General features: G+C 40.8%; 1 protein-coding gene across 1 annotated transcript in view; it reads right to left on the reverse strand.

Annotated features, from left to right (window-relative positions):
- Nucleotides 1-19,308, reverse strand: part of LOC109933285 (sodium/potassium/calcium exchanger 4-like) — a 263,903-nt gene that overhangs the window by 42,259 nt on the left and 202,336 nt on the right. The window contains exons 4-7 of the mRNA XM_048599827.1: nt 11,710-11,784; nt 10,873-10,957; nt 9,677-9,780; nt 5,346-5,420 (exon numbers count right to left, since the gene is read on the reverse strand). Of these exons, the coding sequence (XP_048455784.1) occupies nt 5,346-5,420; nt 9,677-9,780; nt 10,873-10,957; nt 11,710-11,784 (339 nt within the window). The remainder of the gene's footprint in view (nt 1-5,345; nt 5,421-9,676; nt 9,781-10,872; nt 10,958-11,709; nt 11,785-19,308) is intronic.

Below are 19,308 nucleotides of genomic sequence, written 5' to 3' on the forward strand. Positions count from 1 at the left end.
TTAGTAAGACATTTGATAAAGTCCCACACGGCAGATTGGTACAAAAACTAAAATCACATGGGATTCGGGGTGGGCTGGCTAGATGGATACAAAACTGGCTTGGTCATAGAAGACAGAGGGTAGCAGTGGAAGGGTGTTTTTCAGAATAGAACTGGTAACTAGTGGTGTTACACAGCAATCAGTCTTAGGTCATCTGTTGTTTGTAGTATATATAAATGATCTGGAGGAAAATGTGGGTGGTCTGATTAGTAAGTTTGCAGATGACACGAAGATTGGTGGAGTTGCTGACAGTGCTGATGATTGTGAAGGGATACAACAGGATATAGATAGATTGGCCACTTGGGCACAGAAATGGCAGATGGAGTTTAATCCAGACAAATGTGAGGTGATGCATTTTAGAGGATCAAACTTAGGTGTGGATTATATTGCTAATGACACAATCCTTAGGAATATTAACATTCATGTGGATCTGGGTGTGCAGGTCCACAGTTCCCTAAAAGTGGCAACATAGGTGGCCAAAGTGATTAAGAAGGCATATGGCATGCTTCCCTTCATCGCCCAGCACATTGAGCACAACAGTTGGCAAAACGTGTTGCTGCTATATAAAATCCTTGTTGTGCTGCATTTGGAGTATTGTGTGCAGTTTTGGTTGCCACATTACCAGAAGGATGGGGAAGCTTTGGAGAGAGTGCAGAGAAGGATCATCAGAATGTTGCCTGGTCTCAAGGGCATTGGCTATGAGGAAAGGTTGAAAAGATTAGGATTGTTTTCACTGGAAAGATGGCGGCCGAGAGGAGATCTGATAGAAGTCTACAAAATTATTAGAGGCATAGATAGGGTGGATAGTCAGAGGCTTTTTCCCAGGGTTGAAGTTTCAATTACAAGGGGGCACAGGTTCAAGGTGAGAGGGGAAAGTTTAAGGAAGATGTGCAAGGAAAGTTTTTCACACAGAGAGTGGTTGTAGCCTGGAATGCACTGCCAGAGGAGATGGTGGAAGCAGGCACATTGGCAATATTTATGAGGCATCTGGATGGATACAAGAATAGGGAGGGAATAGAGGGGCACGGACTAAATAGGGGCAGAAGTTTGTTTTTTTAGTTTATTCAGGGCATGATGATCAGCACAGGCTTGGAGGGCCGAAGGGCCTGTCCCTGTGCTGTACTTCTCTTTTGTTCTTTTGACTCTTCTTTGAAACTGAAAGTACAGTTCAGTGTAGGAACTGAAACTTTGGAAGTGAAATAAACTATAGTTTATTTTGAAATTAATAGAAATTATTACCTTTCTTAACATCTTAGATCAATGGCTGACTCCCTTGTGATTTAATGATGTTCCACAATGAATCAGTCAGTCATGCTGATTAATGAAAGTCCAAACTTTATGCTTTGTCAATGCTGAGTGAACTGTGGTGGGGAAACCTATAATCAGTCCAACCAAGACACAGGAAAAATCAAGCTGGCTGGCAGTTTTGAGGCAGACTTCATAAATCTGTGATTGAGAGATAGTAAGAACTGCCGATGCTCGAGTCAGAGATAACACAGTGTGGAGCTGGAGGAACACAGCAGGCCAGACAGCATCAGAGGAGCAGGAAAGTTGACGTTTTGGGTCAGGACCTTTCTTCAGAAATGGGGAAAAGTCCTGACCCGAAACGTCAACTTTCCTGCTCCTCTGATAATGTCTGGCCTGCTGTGTTCCTCCAGCTCCACACTGATAAATCTGTGATTGTTGTCTTGCAACAGGGTTGCATTTAGCTGTGGTGTTCCCACATGCAAAACCCCTTATGTACACTTAATATCCGCAAGAATAACTACTTGCATCCAAGGATATTCATCGTGTCCACAGAATTAACCTCTTACGGAATCCAAACCTTCAAGGGATGAAGGGGTGGTGGAGAAATGAAAAAGAATAAACAGAATAAAGGGACAGTGTTGCTTCATGAGAATGAGGGCCTAGAGCACATGCCCGCTGAGTACTGTAAAAGCTAACAAAATGTTAGTTGGTTAAGAGTGAAACAAAATCAAAATATTCTGGATGCTGGAAAGTGGATCTAAAAACACAAGTAGTGGAAACACTCAGCATATTAAGCTGTAATCAGTGTATGGAGCATTACTGAATGGTCATGAACCTGAAACAAGTTAACTCTGTTTCTCTCTTCATAGACATGGCCACCTGCAGCCAAATATTTCCAACATATTCTGTTTTTACGCCAGTCAATAACTGCCCTTTGACATTTCTTCCAGAGAAGAGATTTCATTTAAGGGTAAGTATTTTTCTTTTTATTATTGCAGTCAAGAAATCAATTTGCAGCTCTGGCCTGAAGCCAAATACCAGTTCTGAGGAAGAGTCACTGAACTAGAAATGTTAACTCTGCTTTCTCCGCACAAATGCTGCCAGACCTGCTGAGTTTCACCAGCAATTTCTGTTCTTGCTTCAGATTTCCAGCATCCACAATTTTTTGGTTTATAACAGTATAGCATCCATTTTAGGAAACAGCTTTACAGATACAGTTATCCAAAACCTCACTGGATTGATTGCACAAGAATTTATATTCATATAAGATCGGCAATTTTCTTGCCATTTGTTCCTTTCTCTGTTGCACAGTTTATTTTCTGTCAACAACTTTGTGGAGAACACCCGCTCCCAAACTCATCAAATTTGAAATAGACAAAATGTTAGTTTCCAAGAGCAAGTAAGGAATCCTCCTATTCTTCACCTACACAAATGTGTTAATTCTAGTCACTATGGTTATTGGGACGCACTTTTATAAGACCGTAAGATATTGGAGCAGAATTAAGTCATTTAGCCAATCAAGTCTGATCCACTATTCAATCACAGCTGATATGTTTCTCTCCTGCCTCCTCCCCATTATCCTTGAAGCCCGTACCAATCAAGAACCTACCTACATATACCTGTCTTCAGTACACTCAATGACTTGGTCTCCACAGCCCACTATGGCAATGGGTTCCACATATTAACCACCATCTGGCTGAAGAAATTCCTCCTCGTCTCAATTGTAAAAGGTTGTCCCTTCACTCCGAGACTGTGCCCTTGAGTCCTAGTCTCTCCTTCTTGTGTCTTCATGACCATATCTAGACATCTCAGTATTCTGTAAGTTTCAACCTGATCTCACCCTCATTCTTCTAAACTCTATGTGAGTACAGACCCAGAGTGCTCAACTGCTCCTCATATGACAAGTCCTTCATCCATGGTATCATTCTTGTAAGCCTTCTCTGGATTCCATCCAACACCAGCACATCCTTCCTTAGATACGGGGCCCAAAATTGCTCACATTATTCCAAGTGTGGTCTGACCAGTGCCTTATACAGCCTCATCCCTGCTTGTATATTCTAGCCCTCTCAAAATAAATGCAAACATTGTATTTGCTTTCCTAATTTAACCTGCATGTTAACCTTAAGAAAATCCTGACCTAGAACTCTTAAGTCCATTTCTGCTTAAGATTTCCAAAGCCTTTTCCCATTTATAAAATAGTCTAAGCCTCTATTCTTCCTATCGAGGTGCATAACCTCACACTTTCCCACATTGTATTCCATCTGCCACTTCTTTGCCCACTGTCCTAGCCTATCCAAGTCCTTCTGCAGCCTCCCCGCATTCTCAACACTACCTGTATCTCCAAATATCTTTGTGTCATCTGCAAACTTAGCAACAATGCCATCAGTTTTTTCATCCAGATCATTAATGTATAACATGAATAGTTGTGATCCCAACACTTACCCCTGTGGAACTGCACTAGTCATTGGCTACCAACCTGAAACGACCCCTTTATCCATACTCCCTGCCTTCGGCTAGTCAGTCAATCCTTTATCCATGCGAGTACCTTGTCCTAACACAATGGGGTCTTAGCTCATTTAGCAGCCCTCCATGCAGCACCTTGTCAAAGGCCTTCTGGAAATCCAAGTAGATCACTTATTGGGGAGGCAATGACCTAGTGGTATTATCGCTGGACTGTTAATCCAGAGACCCAGATCACGTTCTGGGCACCTGGGTTCAAATCCCACCACGGCAGATGGTGGAATTTGAATTCAATAAATATCTGGAATTAAGAATCTAATGATGACCATGAATCCATTGTCAATTGTTGGAAAAACCCGTCTGGTTCACTAATGTCCTTTATGGAAGAAAACTGCCGTCATTACCTGGTCTGGCCTACATGTGACTCCAGACCCACAGCAATGTGGTTGACTCTTAACTGCCCTCTGGGCAATTAGGGATGGGCAATAAATGCTGTCTAGCCAGCAATGCCCTCGTCCTGTGAATGAATAAAGAACATCCACTGGCTCTCCTTTGTCTAACTCGCTTATTACCTCCTCAAAGAATTCTAACAGATTTGTCAGGCGTGATCTCCCCTTGATGAAGCCATGCTGACGCAGCCCTATTTAACCATGCACTTCCAAGTAATCAACAATCTCATCCTTAATGATGGACTCTTAAAATCTTACCAAATTATGTTTAAGGAGATAGCATAGAACAATGAGAATTTCAATGATACATGAATGCTTGCAGACCATTCTATTAAAAAAAACACATGCAACCTGATGTAAATTGTCATCATTTATTGCTTGTTTAGAACTTAGTAAAGACTTGCGAAGCTGATAGACAAAGATTTTCTGATAAAATTCAATATGCATGTTTTTTCTTGTGGAATTTGATCTATTTTGCACATCCATTAAATCAGAGAGGCTACCAATTGACCTGCATAGGTGTTTGTCAGAACTGGACAAATTTCTGGTAGAACCTTTGAATTAGACCTCCATCCTCCAGTCTCAACACTGAGGTCATTTGTCACCCCCCTATTTTCCTGGTCAGTAGGTTTTTAGGTTGCATTTTACATGGGGTGGTAGTAGTACTGTCTTCCCATTTAAAAGTCGAAGACCGGGACCAGACGACCTCTGCTTGACAGAATTGGCCAGCAGTCATTTTACGACCGGTTCTGGGCATGATTCCTGCCCCTTCCAGCAAGAAAATTCCATCTCCAAAAGCTGCTGACCAGTTAAATGGTAGCCACTTCTGGGGTTACAGCCAATCTGTGGGAATCCGAATGCAGGTAAGTCAAAGGTCTCGTTGGGGCCAGGCTGCCAGGCCCTTGGCTTGGGAGGTTAGGGTCAGCAGTGCAGGAAAGGGGGGAAATGACAAGGGGATATATCTGGCAGGAAGCGTCCACTGGAAACAATGTAGGCATCTCCTCTTAGAATCACAGAATTATTACAATGCAGAAGGCGGTCATTTGTTTCAGTGTCTGCACTGGAACAAGACCATGACATTGAAGCTGACTTCCCTATCCTGGGCAAAAGCCCAATAGTGGTGGGAGGAGGGCCTTAAGTACCACTTACCACAATGAGTAGGATCACTGATATGGTGTAGTATAATGAATCCCTAAACACCGACCACTGCGTCAGGTATACGATCTGTAAAAAATAAAATGAAGCTATGAGAAAAAAAAAGCCAGGATTTCTCAATAGAAACTTTCACATTTTGTTCCTCTGGTTATCAAATGTGTATTCAATGCCTTCAGCACTTTCAATCCTAATACCATGTGAGAGATTAGTATTCAATGTTCTAAATGGTCCACAGCTATGCAGGAAAACAAACAACAGAAGATGCTTCATCAGTAAACCAGCTACAGATTACACTCAATCTTCTTACCTGTATGTCCCTGTATTTCTCTTTTATTATTATGTTATTTTATTGTTTTCTCTCAATGTCAATCATTTCACAATCAGCTGGCAGAGTCACACCAATCCCACTGCTCAGTCTGCCACCAGAGGTACCCGCTAATCAGAAGGGTTGTGATGTATTAGTTTGCCAGGAAGGACATTTCTGGAGTGCATACTTCTCTATTGTTCATGTTTCACATATAGAAAGAATAAAGATCATTGTGACAAGAGCGATTAGCAAACAAATATAATAGTGATCTCATTATTTTAATTATGTGTCTGATATCATTGAGGATTGGTGACTTTGTCTTTGGCCGGCTGTGATGCTGGTGGCAGTGAAGTGGTGGGCGCCCTGGCAGCAATGACCACAGCAATAGCCTCTGACATTGGTGTGTCTGACGCAGGTAGTAGTGAAAGTGAATCGGCACAGCAGCAAAAGGTGGCTCCTCAGGATTGATGGTGATCTGGGCAGGATGCTCTTTGGAGAGTCAGTGTGGAATCAATGGGCCGAATGGCATACTTCCACACTGCAGGGATTCTATAATCCTATCTTTCTCTTTCAGAGTTTGAAAGGTTTGAGTGATTTGATTTTTGAATTAGAACTGGCCTCTTGGATATAAATAATAGGATTTCTTTATCGCTGGATGAACATGTCTGGCAAGTTTGTTTTGATTTGATTTATTATTGACATATGTACTGACATACAATGAAAACTATTGTTTTGCGTACTAACCAGACAAATTATACCTTATGTAAGTGCTTCAGGGGAATATAACAAGATGTAGAATACAGTGTTACAGCGATAGAAAAGGTACAACACTATATTCTGCATATTACCCTGATGTACTAATGTAAGGTATGACTTATCTGTTTAGCATGCAAAACAATACTTTTCACTGTTTCCAGTACATGTCACAATAATAAATCAAATCAAATCAAACTTTCCTGACATGCAACCAGAGATTAAAAAAAGAACAATAGAAGCAGCCTAAATGGGTGGGGTCAAGCTTCCGGAGAACCAGAACTTTTTAGTTTTGGCTTCCTGCAGTTGCTGGGCTCTTGAAGTTGGATGTGGAAGCTCTTATTCTTCTCTCTGTTACAGCTAAAAGCTGGGGTTCTCTTCTTGTTGATAGAATTGCATGTGAGACAATCTATTTTACTGAATATGCCTTTGCCAAGGGTGTGTTTATGGGATGTTACTATATTGCTACAGTTAATTAGTAGTAGTTAACAAGATTTACCGGAATGTTGCTGGGAATGGAGGGTTTGAATTATAAAAATAGACTGGAAAGGGTGGAACTTTTTTCACTGGAGTGTTGGAGATTGAGGGGTAACCTTATTCAAGTTTATAAATATCATAAGGGGCATAGATAAGGTAAATCACAATGGTTTTTTTCCTAGGGTGGGGGAGTTCAAAACTAGGGGGCATATTTTTAAGGTGAGAGGAGAAAGATTTGAAAAGGATATGCAGGGCAACTTTTTTTTTACATCGAGAATGGTTCACATGTAGAATGACTGCCAGGCAAAGTGATGAATGCGGGTACAGTTACAACATTTAGAGACATTTGGATAAGTTCATGAATAGGAAAACTTTGGAGGGATTTGGGCTAAACGCAGGCAGGTGGGACTAGTTTAGTTTGCGAACATGGTCGGTGTGGACTTGTTGGACCAAAGGATCTGTTTCCATGCTGTATGACTCTATGACTCTAAATTCCAAGGTTAAGTGGGAAAAAGGAATTCTGTAATATTAAGGGTAATGCTGTGCACATTATGCTTGAAGTAGCAAAAGTGAAAGAGATTAACAAAGACAAAACTGGGTAATATTTACCCATTAGGAGAATTTATTTTTAAAGCGTGCTGTCAAATTATCTGGAGGAATTATTCAATCAGGTACTTTATCCCTTGTGGGTTTTGCCCATTTAATCAGATGGATTAATGCACCAATTTAGTATGGCTAATATAGGTTATGCTTCATTTTTTTTCTGCATTACTGTAATTGTGAACAAATAGATTAACCTGTAAAGCCTTCTATTAGCTTTGTACATTCTGAAGTGTTGGTTGAACATGTCTGCAGTATCAATAAGATCAGCTACTTCGAAACACACTTCAGTTTTTCTACTGTTGAAACCCTTATCCATACCTTAGTTACCTGCAGTTTTGACTATTCAACTGGAATGTGTCCCACATTCTACTCCCTGGAAATTTAAAGTGGTCCAAAACTCTGCTGCCACTGGCCTAACTGGTACTGATTTCCTTTCACCCATGTGTTCGCTGACTTACATTTATTCCCATTTAAGTTGTGCCTAAATTTTAAAAACAAAATCATCTTTGTTTTAAAAACCCATTATATAACTGCTTTAAAAACCCATTATATAACCTCACCTCTCCCTATCTCCATAATCTCTCCAGCCTCACAACCCACTCGGATATCGCTGTTCGTCTAATTCCAGGCTCCTGAGCACTCCTGATTTTAACTTGTTTCATCCTTGGTGGCCATGCCATCAGCTGCCAGATTCTGTAAGCATTGGAGTTCCCCTTCAAAACCTCTCCCCCTCACTTTCCTTCAAAAAAACTACCTCTGTAAGCAAGCTTTTGGTCATCCGCCCCCAGTACCTCCTTAATATTTTGGTGTCAAATAATGTATAGTGTTGCCTCTGGTATATTTCATTACTTTAATGGTACCATTTAAACACAGATTTGCTAGTAGCATAGCACGCAAGTATCAATTAATACACTTTATAATGCACAGTTCTACAAGGATTGGTTAAGGAAGAAATAATCCATGGCAAAGACTGCTAAATGAAAGAACAGTAACAATACTTAAGGAGTATCGGCAACTCTTTCCTCACCCGAACAAAACAAAGAACTGCGGATGCTGGAGAACTGAAACAAAAACAGAAAGTTGGAGAAACTCAGCAGGTCTGGCAGCAGGAGTGGAGAGAGAAACAGAGTCAATGTTTCAAGTCCAGCGACCCTTTGTCAGAGCTGAAGGAAGTTGGGAAAGGATAATATTTATGCTGATGTCAGCAGTGGTAGAGGGGAGAGGGAGTGAATAGAGGACTCGGAAACAGTGGCCAGAGAGAGTGGGAGAGAAAGAGACAAAGAGATTGTTGCTGATCAGCCAAGAGGGTGATAATGGTGAACAGGTGCTAATGGTGCTAACAAGAAGTATAAATGGTTCAATCTGGTTGGCTGTGCTGGGAATAACACACACAAAAGAGAAATTAAAGGTGTGGGGATAGGTAACAAACATGGAGGAGGATATTCATGTTCTGAAGTTGTTAAACTCAATGTTGAATTCTGAAGGCCATAAGGCATCTCAGTGAAAGGTGAGATGGTTTTCTCCCAGCTTGTGTTGAGTCTCGTTGGAGCACTGCAGCAGGTCTGAGACAGAGATATTGGCCAGAGAACACGGTGGCATGTTGAAGTGACAGGCAGCTGGAAGCTTAGGGTCATTTTTGCAGACAGCATGTACGTGTTCCATGAATTCATCACCCAGTTTGTATTTTGACTCCAACAGTACAGAGGAGACAACACTATAAGCAGTGAATACAGAAGACTAAGTTGAATTAACTGCAGGTCATTCGCTTCTTCACCTGGAAGGTGTGGCTGGGACCTTGGATAGTGAGAAAGGTGGAAATGAACAGGCAAGTGTTGCACCTTCGTCCTCACCATGGTGGGTGGGCATTGGATTTTCTGGCAGACAACAGGGTTGTAACACATCCACCTACCTTTCGCTACTTACATTAGGTCCCTTGCATCAATCCCACTAGCGCTGGGGGATTTGACATTGGAGTGCACCAGTGCACATGAACTCAGTGGGATTGTGGTGCATAGATTTTGAGAAACATCCGTAATGAACAATAACTCAAGATAACAAGGTTAAGAAGAAAAACAAAAATTGCTGCTTGCTTCAAATCAACAACATCTGCATTTCTTTATTTTAATTTAAGGTTTTCTTCATGTCCTGTGCTATTTTGAAGAGAAGTATTTTTGTTAGGACTGACCTGCCCTCCAAATATCCCACAGACGCCAATGATACAAAGTATGTTAAATACTGCTGAACCAACAATGGTTCCAATGCCGACATCTCCATGGGTGATAAAGACACCTGCAATGAACATAAAAGGTTGTGTTATATTGGATTTGCTTCACTGCTTTTCATTATGACAAAAGTGCAAACTATCACATCTCCTCTGGGGATCTGAGTGCTTGGCTGGGATTTTTGTAAAGTTAACAGTAGTCTTTCCTACTGGTCAAAGAGACAGGGACCCCAATGTTAGTTCCATGGAGGAGTCTTTACAGAATCAAATTTTTAAAATGTGGCAGGCATTTAGGTTACAGTGAATGATGTGATCTTTTCTAAGAGTTATTTGAGAATGATTCAGAAATTGTTCACTGCTGTATCTTACTATTAAAGAAAGTTTCACGTTTTATAATAGCATTCAATTGAGACACCACCAGCTATTAGGGCTCTCTGCTTAGCTTTCAAAATGATTTCCTTACCTAATTATTCAAGTGCACATAACCAAATAATTTTTTTAGCAATTTCATAATATGCAGATTACTAATAGCACATAGACAAAATTTTACTTCACTCAAAATGCATTCACTTGCACGGAATTAATATCAGGCCTGCATGTCTAAGAATCCTGGGAGGGAAGAAGAGAATTATATTCACCCAGTGGCTCCGCCACCTCTGGTATAATTGCAGTAGTGGCTGGTCTCTTACTGGATTTAACCTGTGCTTTCTACCTTCAAATCTAGCAAAGAGACTGCACTAAATTCAGTCGTCAAAGTTCTACCAATGAGCCAAACCTTCTGAAAAGGTCAGGACATAAAAACTGGGAAATAATGAGAGGAGTTGTTAAGCATTAAGAAATATTGAAAATGTTAACCATGCCCTTCTGTCATGTCAAAATATACAACTGGTGTTCGAACATGTTGGGGAAATTTCCAGAAGTTACTCTTGTTCCATCACCATTACTCAACTGGAATTATACATCTAAATTTCCACCATGCCGCTAATGAAGTTGCAATGGGAGTGGCAGTGGGGAAATTCCACGCCCATGACATTTTCATAAAGTTTATTCGTGCATTACTTTACAGATTAAAGCAATTTACTGGACTTTATCTTAAAACTATTATGCGCTTTCAATGAAGTGAAGAGCATCAATGAACTGTGAATCATGTGTGACATTACCAATAACAGAAGCAAACAGTTCAGGTGCTGAGCTTCCAGCTGCCATGAATGTGGCACCAGCTACATCTTCACTCAAATGTAATCTCTGTGCAAAAAAGATAAGCCATTATAGGACATTGGATATACTTCCAGTCAAAGATTTCCACTCCTCTTATATGTAGAACGGTTTGAATAAAGTTTTTCAGTATGTCCCCCGTCACCTATTGACTTCAGTAGTAAACACTTAGGTCATCTTCTGATGAATAATGTTTATTTCCTGCTTCACTCTAGATTGTCAATCACCTGGAGTATGGGTGATTAATTCAATTTCTCTGCGTTATTGCTTGTGTCATTCACAGTGGAGTTATGCACCTTCTTTGTATATTTTTACTAGAAAGTGTGATTTTTAATGAACATAGTAAGAGGTATTTTCTAAAGATAAAGATAATTAGCAAAATTGAGGCTGAGTAGTCCTTGAAATTGGACTTTACAGGTAAAAGCTGATGTGTCATGTAGATTTTACGCATCTTCTTTGCAGCACTATGTTAGGACTATTGAGACACCATGGTGCAGTTGATGATTTTGCTTGGAACTGGCTTGGTATTCTATAACTTCATACCATGCTTAAGAAATTGAAAGCATGCAGCAAAACCATGAATTCAAGCATCATTTGACGCACCTCATCAAATCTATGAAAACAGCTACTATTTACTCTTACCCTAGTTAGGTAAAATATGCAAACATACTCTCACTGTATTCCCTTTAATATAATCAGATGCTTAATGTTTTATATAGATTTCAGGTACCATTTCTATTTCTAGTGCTATCAATAAGGTAAGTAAATGCATTTTAACTTACCTCACATATTTTTTCTAAGGCTGGAACAAAGAAATCATCACAAACTATTGCCAGTGCGTAAAACATATAGACAGCCTGTGAACAGAGAAGAAGAAGTCTCATCCATTTTTCTCCAAATGTTCTTTCCTTGCTGCTGAGATTCTAAGATTTACCACTCACTTCTCCCCTCTCCACCCCCAAAAATATTCCTTTGGCCATAGTTGGACAAAACTGATGAAGAGTCCAGACCCGAAACGTTGATTTTCCTGCTCCTCTGATGCTGCCTGACCTGCTGTGCTCCTCCAGCTCCACATTTTATCAACTCTGACTTCCAGCATCTGCAGTCCTTACTATCTCCCAGTTGGATAAAACTGTCTAGCCTGTGAATTGCACTGTGCAAAACATCCATGTTATCTAAATAAATGGGCAACAGGAATGGGTTTCTGGTGCATAATACCGATTTGATATCTTGCCCTCCTAAGACGAAGAACTATGTTGTACTGAAAAGTGACAGCTGGTTAACAGTTTTAAGAGTTGCCCATCCACGTGCCAGTTCATAGAATCCCTACAGTGTGAAAACAGGCCCTTCGGCCCAACAAGTCCACACCGACCCTGACAGCATCACACGCAGACCCATCCCCCTATAACCCACCTAATCTATTCATCCCTGAGCACTATGGACAATTTAGCATGGCCAATCCACCTAGGCTGCACATCTTTGGACTGTGGGAAGAAACTGGAACATCCAGAGGAAACCCATGCATACATGGGAAGAACGTGCAAACTCAACACAGACAGTTGCCTGAGGGTGGATTCGAACCTGGGTCCCTGGTACTGTGAGGCAGCAGTGCTAACCACCGAGTCACCATGCTGCCTAGTGGCCCAAACCCATTCCAAACCAACTGGCCAAAACAAAAATATGGCAGAGTGGGACCTTTTTGGAGAGAAAGGACATTTTACATCCAGTCATAGAACATAGAACATAGAACATTACAGCGCAGTACAGGCCCTTCGGCCCTTGATGTTGCACTGACCTGTGAAACCAATCTGAAGCCCATCTAACCTAAACTATTCCATTATCATCCATATGTTTATCCAATGACCATTTAAATGCCCTTAAAGTTGGCGAGTCTACTACTTTTGCAGGCAGGGCATTCCACGCCCTTACTACTTACTAATTAATCAAAAGGATTAATGGGTCCATTTATAATTCCATAGTATGCGGTGGGTTCTACCCTGATTGGTATGTTACTGGTAGAATTTATTGCCTGTTACAATTCAGAAAAATGTTATGTGAATGGTCCTGTCAAGGTTGGCGCAGGTGAACCCCTAGAATCTATTCTCTTTGGAAGTTTAAATGTGCTAATTTTAAAAGTCTCAATACCACCCTTCTAATTATTGTAATAATTTTAATTGTCTTCCTCTGAAATTATGCGTATCTAAGGGGAAAAAATGACTCCTTTTCAGGCATGAAGGAAGGAATATGTGTTAATTCACTATGAGCAGAAATTGAACTGAATGGGCCTGATTGTCTGGAAATGTTCACTATTTTCCAGCTGCAAAAATCAACATGACTGAAAACAGTGTGAGACAGGGAGAATCCACATGGAATTCTATGGCCCAATTGTATTTTTTTGTACATTACACCATTTCAGTAAATAGTGAACAAATAAATATTTATTCCAAATAATTACAGCTAAGGAACATTATAAATCTTCATGTGACATTGCTAGATATAATGCACACAAATTATAGAGGAAGCTATAAACAGTTTTGCATTTACCTTTCAGAACATTTGCAAAATGAAGATTCAAACCAACCAACTTCAGAACTCTCAATAGAATTGATTGCTGTCTCAGCTCAAGGTTCTAAGAGCAGCCCAATTTTGTATTGAAGCAACTGTCAGCATTTTATTCTTGATTAGTGAGGAAAATGATCTGTGCTACTGTCTTTGAGAATTGACAACCTTCCCTTATTAAGGATTACTTTCATTCTGCTGTGATACACAAAACTGAATTTATTCACGTGGTTGTGCACCTCATAAATTAATTTGGACCTTACATTACTTTATAGTCCAGGCATTTTGACAATACTGCTTTGCAGAATTTATACTGTTCAGCTAAAAAGTTGCACATTTTAACTTAATACATTTCTTGATTGGAATACTGCAACATGGTTTGCTCTGTAATCTGCTGTTAATCTCTTTCTGTGTTTCCTGGTTGGAGCAATGTGCATTATGTTTATTCATATGGGTTAAGCGATGTGATCGAAATTTGACAATTCTGAACAAAACTCCTTTTTAATGACTTAATTTATCACTGCTCATAAAATTAAAATGAATGAAAAGGTTAGTCGACCTGTGAAATTCTCTACCATTGAAGGTTGTGGAGCCCAGCTCACTAAGTACATTTAATAAAGAGATAGATTTTTTTTTAGATTTCAAAGGCATGAAGATATATGGGGAGAAAATGGGAAAACGGCGCTCCAATAGAGACTCAGCCATGATCATATTTGAAATAACTCTTCAGAGACTGGCTTCCCATCACCAATCATCCTTTATTTACAAATGGATTGCCTTTGCCAATAGCACTGCCTCTTACTGAATCAGCATTCGGGAGGCCCAATATCACTGACATTCACCCCTTTATGTTAGCCAGGGCTCCCTGATTGGACCAGATTAACAGCCCCAATCGGGGGCTCATATTTTATGAGGCCCAGCTGGCTGACCTCGTTACAATCATTACAATATTGAAAGGTGGAGCAGACTACAGGGCTGAATGGCCTACTCTTGCTCATAGTTTCTATATTGTTTCTATTTGGAAAACAGCAATATTTCAGCTCAGTAGCAATTGAGCAGGGATTCTATGTGGTTGTGACTTGAAGTGTCTAGATGCTGCCATGTTTGGAAATAACATTGTGACATAAAACTCAACAGAACACTAAAATGGGTGTGGGAATCTCACTGGCATGATTAACCCATGCTCATTGCCCCCAGTGCAAAAAGCACCCATGACTGAGAGAAAACACCTTCTGTATGACTTAAAGCCAACTGCCCAACTGGCTGTAGTGGGTGCTGACAGTGGTTGAGAAGAGTGTCAGCCCTTTAAGGTTCGAGCTGCAGGAATGGGGTATAAGTGTGTCAGGAACAAAAACAGAAGTTGCTGGAAAAGCTCAGCAGGTCTGTGAAGAGAAAATCAGAGTTAACGTTTCGGGTCCGGTCCATGTTAACTCTGATTTTCTCTTCACAGATCCTGCCAGACCTGCTGAGCTTTTCCAGCAACTTCTGTTTTTGCTCCTGATTTACAGCATCCGCAGTTCTTTTGGTTTTTATAAACGTGTCAGCCCTTTTAAAGGTTCAAGCCACCAAGACAGCGTATAAATGTGTCAGGTCTCTTTAACTGTCAATTGTTGTGCAAGTTGTCTATTGCATTTTTGCCTGAGGCCAAACTAGTGTGAAAGCACCCAATCTTGCCTGATCTCAGCAGCTAAGTCAGCCTCAGACCTGGTTAGTACTTGAATTAGAGAGGACCTGAGAATAGGCTTTTGGAGAATATTTGTAGTGCAGTGGTAATGTGTCTACTTCTGAGCCAGGAGGCCCAGATTCAAGCTGCACCTGCTCCAAAGGTGTATTGTAACGTCTCTGAACAGGTTGACTAAAAATATATCCAAGCAGGAAGAACACTGAATAATGGCACAAAAGTGTAATCAGTGTGCTCCAAGAACAAGAACAGGAGCTCAGAGGGATCCACTTTCCAGAGTGACACGGCAAAGGCGGTTGGAGTGGATAGTCATTGTGGTCAGTACCTGCACTGAAGTCCAAAGAAACTGGATGTTGCAAGAAACTCAATGATCTTACCCAAGTGGTCAAAATCAGTGAAAGTAAATTTAAATGTTATATCCTTAGAAATGACCCACTAGCCCCACATGCTGCTCAATTTACCTGCCTCACCATTCCCTTCACAACCTTCTCTTTTCGACCATGAGCCATCCCTCACAATCACAGCTTCATCTGACTCACTCACACACATTAACACATTGTTCAACCACGACAGCCACATTATCCAGAATGATTGTACCATGCTTATTTGTCAGATCTTGTGGTGCAGTGGTGGTGTTCCTACCTGTGGAGTAGAAGGTTCAAGTCCTACCTACCCTGGACATCTGCATGAAAACATATCTTTGCAGACTGACTAAAATAACTGCACCACACTTCCATCAGAGCAAGCTGCGGGCTAAAAGTTTTCCAAACAGAACAGACGTTATGGTTTAGCCCAAATTTCTCAAAAGAATCTTTTAGATCACTAACGTCGCTTTTTTCTGGCTCCTATATGAGTCAGTTTTGGGAACTATCAAAGTAAGATTACTTTTTACTTACCCATCAAGGGCTGGTTTTCACCTCTGGGCTCATGCTTACACTTGGGTTATTATTATGAAAATCTACTCCTGGCATTGATGTCTGAATTGCCTTTTAAACATCACTTCCTGGGATTTGGGCATCGCTGCTTACCCCAGGATTTAATGCCCATCCCTAACTGCCCCAGAGAAGGTGGTAATAAGCTGCTTTCTTAAAGTGTTATAGTTTATCTGATAGAGGTGTGTCCAAAGTGCTATTTGGAGGCAAGTCTGAGGCTTTTGATCCAGAGACAGCGAAGGCACGGCAATATAGTTCCAAATCAGGATAGTGTGGAAGCAAATGGTACTGCTTCCATGTACCTTTGTTGCCCTTCCTAGTTGTACAGGTTACATATTTGGAAAGCTCTGTCTAAGCAGCCTTAGTGAATCTTGCACAAGGTACAACTGAGTGTTGATGGTGGAAGGAAAGAATGTTTTGATGAGGTGGATGGGATGCTGATCAACTGGGCTGTTTTGATTTGATTTATTATTGTCACGTGTACTGAAATGCAATGAAAAGTATCGTTTTTGCATGTTGACCAGACAAATCATGCCTTATGTAAGTACATCAGGATAACAGAGCAGAATGTAGAATATAGTGTTCTAGCTACAGATAAGGAGCAGAGAAAGATCAACTCTATGAGAGGACCATTCTTAAGTCTGATAGGAGCAGGAAAGAAGCTGCTCTTAAATCTGTTCCTATGTGTTTTCAAACTTTTGTGTCTTCTGCCCAATGGAAGGGAATGGAAAAACATAGAACCAGGGTGGGATGGGTCTTTGATTATTTTGGCTGCTTTCCCGAGGCAGTGGGAAGCGTAGGCGGAGTTAGTGGATGGAAGGGTGGTTTTCGTGACGGACCGGGCTGCGTTCACAACTCTCTGTAATTTCGTGCGGTCTTGAGTAGTTGCCATACCAAGCTGTGATGCATCCAGATAGGATGCTTTCTGTGGCGCATCTATAAAAATTGGTAAGAGTCATTATGGACATTCCAAATTTCCCTGGCTTTCTGAGGAAGTAGATGTGATGGTGTGCTTTCTTAACTGTAATGACTGTTGTTCGGAGCTGCACCGAGCCACAGAAATGGACAGTATATGATAATATACCTGTCCTGTGCCTTATAGACAGCAAACGGGCTTGGCAAGTCAGTTAATTAATTATTTGCTACAGAATTTCAAGCCTGTTCCAGCCAGCACAATTTTTATATGGTCGGTCTAGTTCACTTTTCAGTTAACATTGATAGTGGGGGATCTCAGCCACGTCATTGTCATTCAACATTCAAGGGAAATTATTTGATTCTCTCTCGTTGGAGGTGGTCATTATTTGGAATTTGTATGGTGTAACTTGCCACCTAACAACCAAAGCTTAAACTTTGTCCAGGTCCAGCTGAAGCATAAGAAGATGGTTGATCCTAGATCACTATACTGAGGGACTCCTGCAGTGATGTCCTGGGACTGAGGTGACTGATCTCCAGCAAACACAACCATCTTCTTTTGTGTTGGGTATGACTCCATCCAGCAGAGAGCTTTCTCCTGATTCCCATTCAATGTTGCCAGGGGTCCGTGATCTTGTACTCAGTTAAATGTTGCCTTGATATCATGAGCAGTCCCTCTCACCTTACCCCTGGTGCATGGAGTTTTCATTCGATGATATTTTATGTGCTTTGTGCTTGCTGCTACTGAATACATACTAGATATTCAAACCATACAAGATCATTTCTAGCTAAATAAGGAAGACTATTTCTTGTGTCTCAGCCTCAGCATATTCCCAAGCACCACATGCAGCCAATAAAATATGTTTTTTGAAATGTATTGATTGTTTGTAATGTAGGAAACGCAGCTGCCAATTTGCAAAGCAAGATCCCACAAATGTGTTAGTAACCAGATAATCTGACTTAGTGATGCTGGCTGAGAATTAAAAATTCATCAATTTACTGGAAGAGTTTTCCTTCTCTACTTTGAAGATCTTGTCATACACTTCCAGCAGTGCAACACACTCCCAGGTACTGCATTGCAGTTACATCCTAGATTTCCTGAAACCACTAGGGTGGTGCTTGAACCTACAACCTTCTATCTTAGAGACAGGTGTGTTATTCACTGTGCTGAAGAAGAAACCTTTAAACCCATCTGCGTCAATCATAACCAAGTCCCAGAGATGGAATAGTCTCCATCACCTCATCTCAGAAGACCAATTTATATTTTTCTCAAAAAATTATCATTACTGCTGGGTAATCCTAAACGAAACCAATTTGGTGGCTGGCTGATTTGAGAAACTACAAATGGACTATTTTCATCAGTAGGTTTATTACAGCGTTTTTTGACAAGCCCCATCAATTCACTCTTCTGGTAAAGCATGTAACAGAAATCACAGCTATAACAGAATGAGGTTTTGTCCTGTGTTTAGGGGATAAGTTGATGGAAAGCAGAATGATAAGAATGATCGAATGTAACTGGCATCTTGACACAGCTCTCAAAGACATCATCAAACTAAGGGCTTGTGAAACGGTATAAATTACTTTTACTGGTTCCAGTGGGAATCAAAACAAGGTGACTGAAGTGATACCTGCAGGCAGGGAAGTGAATCAGTACTGACAGAATGGGAATTCAAGGTCTGGGAGAACAGCATCAAAGCTGAGTTTATGAATTCAAGCCTTAACAACCAAGCTTCAGGGCATTCACAATCTTGAAATAGATATCCCCAAAAATATCTTCGGTGTACCCATATTCAGTAAGACCTGTACAACTCTCAGCATTCACATTCACAGCACACAAATGGCCATCTCCAACAAGAGTGAATCTAACCATCAGCCCTTCAGTGGCTTTGCAATCATTGAATCCCCCAGTATCACCATCCTGAGTTTACCATTGAACAGAAACTAAAGTTGGATAGCTATACAAATACTGCAGCTGTAAGAGCAGGTTAGAGGCTGGGAATTTGTGGTGAGGAACCTGCCTCTGATTTTCCCCATATTCTAAAATCAGGAATGCGTGGTTGTCTCTGTGAGCTTTTGTAAAGCCTTTAACAAGGTTCTGCATGGTAGACTGATTAGAGGTTTCTAAAATCATGAGGGGCATAGATAAGGTGAATAGCAAAGGTCTTTTCCCTAGGATATGGGAGTTCAAAACTAGAGGGCATAATTTTAAGGTGAGAGGAGAAAGAATTAAAATGGATTCAGGGATATCTGGTCAATTTGATGCAGAATTGGCTTTATGGTAGGAGACAGAGTGATGG

This window comes from Rhincodon typus, chromosome 8 (genome assembly GCF_021869965.1).
Source record: "Rhincodon typus isolate 14 chromosome 8, sRhiTyp1.1, whole genome shotgun sequence".
NCBI lineage: Eukaryota > Metazoa > Chordata > Chondrichthyes > Orectolobiformes > Rhincodontidae > Rhincodon > Rhincodon typus.